The 10,000-nt window shown below is 43.6% G+C and overlaps 1 protein-coding gene across 2 annotated transcripts in view; it reads right to left on the bottom strand.

The window, feature by feature from the left end:
* Positions 1 to 10,000, bottom strand: part of ttll7 (tubulin tyrosine ligase-like family, member 7) — a 62,978-nt gene that overhangs the window by 21,676 nt on the left and 31,302 nt on the right. For both annotated transcript variants that reach the window (XM_042057592.1, XM_042057593.1), the window contains exons 11-13: positions 8,638 to 8,785; positions 6,676 to 6,749; positions 3,234 to 3,369 (exon numbers count right to left, since the gene is read on the bottom strand). In XM_042057592.1, coding sequence (XP_041913526.1) covers positions 3,234 to 3,369; positions 6,676 to 6,749; positions 8,638 to 8,785 — 358 coding nt within the window. The remainder of the gene's footprint in view (positions 1 to 3,233; positions 3,370 to 6,675; positions 6,750 to 8,637; positions 8,786 to 10,000) is intronic.

Raw genomic sequence — 10,000 nt, 5'->3', positions numbered from 1 at the left:
GGTTTCGTTAGCCTGCCTCTGTGCTGGGGATGCAGGATGTAAACTGATCTCGCGATGTCTGAGACTTTGTGAGACTGAAGGTCGCGGGTAGGATACATTGAACTTGCGGGATATTCTTCCTACAGAAGGGGCGGGCAAGAGAGTCTTCATTCGCCCTGTAATGAGTCATTTTACCATATACCGACTTACGAAGATGATTAATTAACACAAAAACGTTGCCTGGTGTCCCTTTAAACAGATTCTGCAGCAATAACCGATGTCATCCGCCATATTTGTTTACTTTTAACAGCTGTTTTAGACGTTGCCGCAAGGGATTATGGGTAGGAGGGAGCATGAAGTGTGCATCGATGCTGCCTCCAAAAATGACCGCTATTTGGGAAATCTAAGATATCTTAGAAGGCAGCAAAATTATTTTTTTTTCGGTTTCGAACCGCACTTGCTCCTGAGCAGCTGAGCAGAAGAGCCTGATCAGCTGGAGACTTCGCTCACTGCCTTGCACAACTGACAGACTGAGAAAGTCATTTGTCCCCAGGGCCATTGAACTGTTCAATGCCTCACTTAAGGGAAGAGGAGAGATAGACTTCTCTGCATAGTCTGTCTGCCTGCCTCTTCACCCCCTCCATGTTTGGTACTGTCTGTCCACTAGCCACTTGTACCACTGTCTTTATGCCTCACTGTTTGCATGCTATATTAGCACATTAGCACATATGCATAACCCCCTCCCCCCTCCATGCCACAGCCGAACTGTGGCCACACTTATACATTTTCTTAAATAGTTAAATATATAGATATATAGACTGTACTTTACTTTATTTCTGCATTGTTGCACTGTTGACTTACTCATTTGCACTATCACCATGACCACTATCACCATTGCACTACCACCATGACACTCATTCACACAGAGCACCTTAGAGCACCTTACCATACCTTACTATGCACAGAGAATCACAGGCTCAGTCCCTGCCTCAGTCATTGCAAGCGCCTCTGATTTATTAATCACCACTATGTGGATACTGTTTTAGAATTGATTTAGATTAAGTGTTAGTTAGTATAATTTGTATTTTTGTAATTTGTATTTTAGTATATTTTTATATATTGTATTAAGTGTTAGTATAATTTGTATTTTAGTATATTTAGCATATTCTTTATCTTCTACTGTCCTTACTGCTTAGTTGTGTTTTTATATTATATACTTTAATTACTCTTTCTGCTGTTAAAGAATGTGTTTGTGTTGTATGTATGCTGCTGAGACCTTGAATTTCCCCTGGGGATCAATAAAGTATCTATCTATCTATCTATCTCTCTATCTATCTTGCTGCCTCGCTCCCCAGTTAGATATCTTAAAAGGCAGCCGTTTCACCCGTTTCGAACAGACCCACTGAGTTGCCACTGGTCCAAACACTCTCATTGACAGCCAGGCCAGGTTATCCATTTCACATCATCTGCATATTGTAGTAAATAAAAGCCTAAAATAGTAACACGGACACGGACAGCACACTCTTAACAGTAGTCGAAATTAACTTGGTGATGGGATCTCTGCTTCCATGCATGTTCCAACCAAAGTCCAAAAAATAACTATGCCCGTAAAATGTGCAGTTTCTTGACTAAAATGCAAAAACTTCATGCTAGAATACTTGATAATCTAAAGACATCTTGCTTCGAACTGAGATCCACAACTCCTTTCCCATTCTAGAATTAAAGACATTTCCAAATTGCTTTTCAGAGTCTGAGTGTTTCACTGTTTTAATTCTAACAGTGACTTCTAACATACTCCTGCTCTTTTTGTCAACGCAACTGTATGTTAATGTCCAGTGTGTGTACAGACTCTTCCCCTCACACAACCTAGCATATTTATGACTGTCTAGTAAAAGCCAAAATGTCTGTTGCCATCTGAGATCCCATAATGAAATATTTGCCCTCAGATTTCTACTATTAAACACCTCAAAAGAGGCCCTCCTGCGGCCTAGCTTTTGGCAGCCCAGATTTGCCCTCTAATCCTCTCTCTGTTCACGAGCAGCTTGCCATTGTTAATAAAATCAAGATTAAATGCTGCTGGTGTGAAAAGGCGAGCTGTGGCGAGACAGAGCGCGGGCCGGTACGGTGCGGAACGGCACGGCGCTGTGGCGGGTTTGGCTCGGTCCGGCGCAGCGTGGCGCGGGAGGGAGCACTTATGTCTGAAGAGGCTTTGGTGAGAGGAAAGGTCAGGGGCTAAAGAAGAGCTGGCACGGCCGCGCGTCTGATCACCTGATCCGATACCGCTCTCTGTCCGAGCCCAAGCAGGGCGGCTTCCGCACCACGGGAGCGGGCTCACACGGCCACTGGGCCAGACCCAAATATGGCGCCGCCTCTCGCTGCTATCTCTTGTTCTGGCGTCTGCCAACGTGACAGGAACCACCCCCTTCACACACTTTCTCACTGTCTCACACACACATTCACTCTCTCTCTTTCTCTCTCTCCCTAACACCCCCCCCCTCTCTCTCCCTCACACACACACACGCACACACACACACACACACTCTTCCCCTCCCCCACTCTACCTCCGACCTTCCCTCTCACACCTCCCCCTCCTGTACAGCAGTCCTTTTCTTCAACCAACAGTGAAGGAACTGCATGTGACTTTAAAGATTTAACGAGCTTTTCAGACTGAAGGTTATTCAGCAAAGTGTTGCGCATCTGCACTCGCTGCATGTAAAAAAAAAGAAAAATGGCTTATTCATATGCCCAGATGCACGTCTCAGCCTTGGAAGACTTCTCCATCTCCCCTTTTTAAAATCAACATCCTGGGGCTCGCGAAAGAAAACACACGGAGCGGATGATAAACTTGAGCAAAATGAGAAAGGCCGCACCTCATCAAAACCGTCCAAGACAAAGACGAGGTCATAAAACATTTAAAGTGTCATTTGTTTTGTATCGGTGTGTGTTTTAGGGGGTTTTGTGTGCAGGTTTTAAAGGGCTTTTATACAAGGACATAGTGAAATAACACACACATAATCTACCCCATTCTCTTTCTCTATGAGAATTTGAATAGAGAAGGAAAGGGAGAGAAAGGTGTGTGTGTGTGTGTGTGTGTGTGTGTGTGTGTGTGTGTGTGTGTGTGTGTGTGTGTGTGTGTGTGTGTGAGTGTGAGAGAGAGAGAGAGAGAGAGAGAGAGAGAGAGAGAGAGAGAGAGAGAGAGAGAGAGAGAGACTGCACGACTGAGCACTAAAGGCTGCCGAGTCTCAGGTACATGCCTTCATTCGTTTCAGAGGATTATTCATTTCCTTTTGAAGTGAGGCCGCCCGCCCGGCGAGAAATATCTGAAAGGCAGCTGAGAGGAGGCTTTCATACTTCTCCAAGAGCAGCTTGTCATCTGGGGGGTAAATACGTCTGAGAGAGAGAGAGGGAGGGAGAGAGAGAGAAAGAGAGATGGTGAGAGAGATGGGGGGTAGAGAGATGGAATGAGAGAAAGAGGGGGAAAGAGAGAGAGCAACACATGGAGGAAAGAGAAAGAAAGGGGAGGGAAGGGAGGGAAAGAGAGAGATGGAGGGAGTGAGAGAGGCAGATGGAGGGAAGAGAGAAAAGGGAGAGAATAAGGGAGGTAAAGAGAAAGGGATACAGATGGATGGGGAGGATAGATGGTGAGAAAGAGAGGCGGAGAGAATGAGAGATAGATGGAGGGAGAGAAAAGGAGAAGGATGGAGAACGCAAGTGATGGAGCGATATAGAGCAGTGAATAAAAGAGGGGAAAGCAGCAGGAGGACATAAGGGACCAGGGCAGGACCAATCAGGAGACAGAGAGGGAGAGAGAGAGAGAAAAGAGAGGGAGAGAGAGAGAGAGAGAGAGAGGGAAAGAGAGGGAAAGAGGGGGAGATGACAAGAAGAGAAAAAAAGACTGTTGATGGGCAAAGCATTTAGAAGGTTATTTTTATGCGTCAGACACATCTTGACTGTTCTTTTAAGTACACTTAAAAGTAAGACATTTTTGTTCTGTGCATTAGTGCATTCTTTAGGCCCAGTGATGTGACAGCTCATGTTAGACATGTGTCTGAAGCTCATGACTTTACTTACCGCTTTGAATGTTTATTCTAAACTCACAGGGGACTAGAACACTATAAACCACTCTTTACATCTTCATACTTCATCTCTACATTCATTTGTTATTTTCTTTCGGCAATCGCACCAAAAATAAACTAATCACATTTGCCAGCCTGACTTCAACAGTGAAGGTGCTGAAAGACTGATTGATTTCATGAGTCTGTGCTAAAGTTCAGTCTTTTGCCAGATGTCTTATCTCTTTAACAATCAAGGGATAAACCAAAGTAAACCAACATACGTTAATCCTCCACCTAGACCTATAACATAAAATGGCAGATTACCCACTCCCCACCAGTTACATGTGGATTAAGGTTACACCTTTAGTAGAGATGTTTGGAGATAACCCCAGCCGTGGCTTCCAAACGCTAATGTGCTAATGCTGCTTAGTCTATGAGTGTTTCTGTCGGCTGGTAAAAATAATCTTTTGACTCCTGTCTTGAGCCTGGAGCATTCTGTAGCTCAGTAATACTGGCCTCACTAAAAACTCAGTGATACTGGCCTCAGTAAAAACTCTGATACTGGCCTCAGTAGAAGTTCAGCTTGTATAGTGATTCAGTCATTCTTCTGTGGCATTTCCCACTTCAGAACGCAAGAACAGAACAAAGACACGCTGGGTAAACATTTTGCTTGTTCTCAGACGAGTCAAATTCTCCCAAATAAGCGCTATTGGTGATGTACAGTAGAGGCGCGCGGCCCCGCTGTTGCAAGCTGCACTGATAAACTAAGAGACGGAACATAAACACTGGGAAAAGTGTGACACGGCAGAGGTAGATTAGCGCCCATGGAATACAATAGAGCGGATTAGCCTGATTAATGAATTACTGAAGAAACAAGAAGCAGTTCGATTAAATCCTGCACTACAGTAATGTCTTCAAGACTAATGTGTTATCGTCTCATTTTTTCGTTTCTTTCTACAGTCTGTATATGAGTAAACAACATGTTTTCTACAACATGATTAAAATAATCCATCGTTCATTTAATTTATGCATAAGCTATCCTTTGGTCACAATCATGGCCATGTTTACTTCTCATCTTCTCCAAACATGAGGTCAGTTCAGTTCCTGTGCGAGAGCAGGAACTCAGCACCACTTCACACGTCTCTGTTAGGGGCCTGAAGAACCTTTTGTGTGTGCAGGGACTCGCACAGAGCCCGACACGACCGTAATCATTAATTGTAGTGCAACTTTAAATTCTGCAGGGTCACACAATGCCTTAGAAACTGGGTGACCCCCGCTCATATATAATGACTGATGGAAGCCGTAATGACCACATGTGGCGGACTGTCTTTGAACTCGGGCGCGTCTGCGTCTGAAGCCCCCCGTTTAATTTAGCAGAGGGCTAAGTTAGTTAGGAGCCTCCACTAATGAGCGCCCCTAAATCAACTCCTGCTGCTGTGCATTTAGACTATCAGGCTCCTTATTAGTCCCCCGCTGAGAAGGCTTGTTTGGAGGTTACAAACAATAATCCACCTCCACAACAAAGAGCCTCTCCAGTCTCCAGCACAGAGAGGAGCCGGAGGCAGACAGAAGAGCATAGCTATCACGCGGCACTAATATCTACTAATAATGGCGGAGCGTGAGATGAAATACTGGTGACACCCATGTCTGATGAGCTGATATCCTCGTAGAAATAGATGTACAGTACATTACTGTATGTGAGGTGAATATTACTATATGTTATATGTATGTATTACTATATGTGAGAGATAAATGTACATTATATTAATATATAGGATGTCTTTCATTACAAACATTCCAGACCAATACAATGAAAGAACATAGAGTTTAAAGGAGTGACATAGATGGAAACACCAAACAGCAAAGGTGAGTGTTAAGTAGTTTTGTAAACTTGTGGGCATGTTTTATGTGGCAACCAGCCTTGTGTATGTTGGCTTGTACCACAGTTCACCACCTTAGCACAACCTGTGCACTTTAGCCTCAGCACCAAGTGGAGAATTGAGGTTTGGCCATGTCACACTAGTGCCCTGGGATGGAAATTAAAACCAGCCACCAGCCAAGTGTTGGTCAATCATGAATGTAGCTGATAGATTTCAGATAATAACCCCAAATAATGATTTACTAATAAGTGGCTGTTGAATTTGACCATTTATTTGACAGTGGCTGGTGCATATTCACTTTTTAAATAGCTTATTTCCAATCCAGCGGTAGCCGCAGGCCAAGCCACGCCACAGCCAGGCTAAGCCAGTTACTATGGATAGTCAGCGAGAGTGGACCAGGCCCTATTGCAGCAGACTCAGATCTATTCCATCTGGGACAGCCCAGGGAGGTCCACTCGCTCACTCTCTCTCTCTCTCTCTCTCTCTCTCTCTCTCTCTCTCTCTCTCTTTCTTTCTTTCTTCCCCCTATCTTTCAATTTCATTTATGCCCTGGAGAGCGGAGTGCTCCATGAACAACCCTGTTAAACAGAGAGGCGCCAGAGAAGGGCTCTCCCACGGGACTGACGACTAGGGCAGAGCCGGCCCAGAGCCAGGCCAGATCTGGTTTGGAGTCAGCGGACGACTATAGCAGAGGTTATTGGTACGCATCCAAGCCTCACCTGTAGTTCCCCAAGCCTCACCTGTAGTTCCCCAAGCCTCACCTGTAGTTCCCCAGGTGCCGTTTCTCGTACTCCTCCCGGGAGATCTGCTTCCGGACCTGGACCAGACGCTCTTTCTGAGGCGAGAACAAGATGAAAGAGGAAACATTAAGAGGAATAAAACATCTCAAGTGCAAACATTTCATCCAGTCAGCGGTGCCTTTCCTGAAAGTGGTCACTGAACAACTACCTGCGTTAGAAATGTATTCTAGAAATGCATTCCAGAGGATTCGCAGGCTTTTATCAAATTTTAGGGAGCGAGCAGACTACTTAAAACAAAAGTTGCATGGGTAAACAGTCTATGCAGTCTCAACATTCGTTCAATACCCATGACCTTTCATGAGTCTAACAGATTTAAAAAACGCATTCCCATTTTAACACATAAAACAGCGCAATTGTGCCGAGGTCAGCCGGTCAACTAGCAGGAGACTTGGTGGCGTAGTGCCTATTACCATCACCAATCTCCGCTGAATGTTCCCCTGCACCTACTCGTACATCCTGACCATCCCCAGCTGAGTCATACAGAGGATGCATTACAGCATACCTTTACCCTAGCTGACAGAAAAGACTAATAAAATAGTCAAACAAACACTTTATGGTTCAATGCCTCTCACCTGGTTTAGAAGCTGGAGCCAAAACTGCAATAACTAAGCTCATGAATAATAGAATAGACTTATTGTCCTGGGTGAGGCCCGTGTGGACCAAGAGGCACTCAGGTGTCGTGATTAGAAGTTATGACAGCCTGCTAAATAGGGTTCCACTGACATCATTGATCTGGCGACAAACTCACTTGGCCAAACTCATTCTAATTCTGATTCTCTTTTGTTTTCAGTGTTGTTTTTGTTTGTTTTTTTGTTTGTTTGTTTTGGTGAATCATCTGTTACAAACCTATAAAAACTGTACAATTTCCGTAAGATATCGTTATGTGTTATCATCAGTCATGAGTATGTATCTTTAGAAAAACTGTGCTTTTTGCTGTGTGTCCTATGCGTCTTGTGTGGGAACAGCACCAGAGATGCTCAGATGAGTAATTATCTGTCACTTTCATGGATGGGGTTGAAGAGTTCTCTTTTTAGCTGTCATATGTTTTTTTTCTCCTCCGTTTACCTCCTGATGATTTTCTGGCTCAGCACCCACATCGCAAAACAGGATGTTCTTAACGTGGCTAAAAATGGCCTTCTAGAATTAATGGGATTCATGGGCCCACTGTGAACACTTAGTGAACACACAACAAACTCTGTAAAACACTCTGCAACTCTGCATAATAATAAGAAGTAGAAAAAGAAGATCAATACATTGCAACTGCAAGCTGTAAATTCTATGAAATAAAGTATATTTGTCTAGTTTCAAGTTTTGGCAACAATACCCTTTGCATGTAACTTCTGAACTTCAAACTAAATACAAATAGACAGGGAATTGTTTCCTCTAAAACTATGGAGGACTACCTTGAGTGTTTGGGTGCTGGTATCCAGTAAAAAAAAAAAAAAAGATATTCTTTACTTTTGAATATTTTAACAACAAGCAAAAACAGCATTGCAGAAGCCTGCTTTGTCAAAGTGAGAGACAGGACCTTAAATGATCTGTGAATGCCTTTTGAATGCTCTAAATGATGCAATACACAGTCATAGCACTACAATACAGTGTCGTCAGCGGTCTCTCCGGAGTATTTCCAATAGTAAGGTTGGGTCAATACAAAATACCCCAACACTATCAATGCAACTTGCTTATATGCTACATAACCACTGCTACAACGTCTAGAAAGCTGCAACGTATTTGTGCACAAATTTATCATTGTCGCCAAAACACTACCTACCCTTCTAGTTTAGTTTGTATTTATTGTTTGTTTCTCTGTCTGATTCCTCACAGTACGCAGTGCAGATCTTAGCAAAAATCAATAAATAATTGCCTGTGAAAGAATAAAAAAAAGAGGCGATGTCCACTCAGCTGGTCATCTGTGAAGCGTACCAGTTCCTCTCTCCTGCGCTCCAGGGTGCGCCTCTGCCGCTCGCGCTCCGAGGAGACGGACGAGAGCCTCTTCATGGACCCCTGGCCGTAGAGACGCCGCTGGGCCTCTGCCTTCTGCTGGGCCAGGTTACGCCTCTTATCGCTCGCCCTGATTGCCACGGCACACGCACACACACACAAACACACACACACACACACACACACACAGAGGCAGCGGTGAGTGTGAAATACATGGAAGCTTCTGAGCGTTGGTTTTGGTTTGTTTTTGACAGGAGGAGGTAGAGGGGAAAAAAGACAGAAAGCCCACTGACCCTTCAAATTTGCAGCTGCACTGTGGTAGCAAAGGCTAGGAAATGCCCTGGGTTTCTGGGGAGCACTCCTGTGTCCACATCCATTTTTTCCCTTCTTTTTTTTTTTTTTTGAAAACTCTTACTGTGCTAAGACCTCACCAAATACAGTGCTATTGATCTTAAAGGTGTCCACACTATTCACTGGATAATCTTGACTGGGCAAAGGTAAAATACTTCCCTTCTCACTGAAAAAAAATCCGGCACCTTTCTCCCTGCCAAAGGACAGAATTTACTAAGCGTACAACTGACAATCTATTCCTAGGTTGTACTGGAGTGATTTGAAATGCAGTGGATTAACCTTTAAGACTGGTTACCACTGGTTAATCAACACACTTTGCTTCCATATGGCCATGGTTACACTTATCAGGAACAACAGCATGAAAATAAGGAAAATATGCAGTCACATAAAACATGCCACTGATAAAGACAGACCACGCACCTTTAAATTTGTCTGATAACAAGGGTCTGCAAGGTGTGTGAGCAACATTTCATATGAACTTCACACTCAGAGAGTGTTACAAACAGTTTGTCAGAGATAAGACTGTAGATATGTGTTTAGATATTTAATAAAATAAAAAAATATGAAATCGAAGCATTCTAAAATATAATTCCTTGTTTGTATGCACTAATAGTATTTTCTGTGTAAGTTGTCATTTTAAATTATCAATTATCTTCACTAAATCAAATCAAATCAAATGTTTTCCTGTCAAATTACTGTAAGCTTTAACTTGTTAGTAAAATACATGTTAATGTCCTCATCGTCTTTCTAATACGCTCTCTCTGGTGTTGTCAGCTCCTCCTTGGAGAACTACAGTAATTACGCATCCTGTTTTATGACCCAGTCCAGTTGTATTACGACTCGCTTTCTTACAGGTGGGAAACAATGACGTGGATTTCACCTCTGCCAGTCACGATAAGTCACACCAGTGAGTCAGTCTAAACTCCGCCTGTCGCATGCGCCAAACGTGTGGGGAGCCATAACTGAGCTACTTTTGCAATGGTGAGTTCTCTGT

This window comes from Alosa sapidissima, chromosome 12 (assembly GCF_018492685.1).
Source record: "Alosa sapidissima isolate fAloSap1 chromosome 12, fAloSap1.pri, whole genome shotgun sequence".
Classification (NCBI taxonomy): Eukaryota; Metazoa; Chordata; class Actinopteri; order Clupeiformes; family Clupeidae; genus Alosa; species Alosa sapidissima.
Note: the sequence above shows the minus strand (reverse complement) of the source record. Positions and strands in the feature narration are given on the sequence as shown.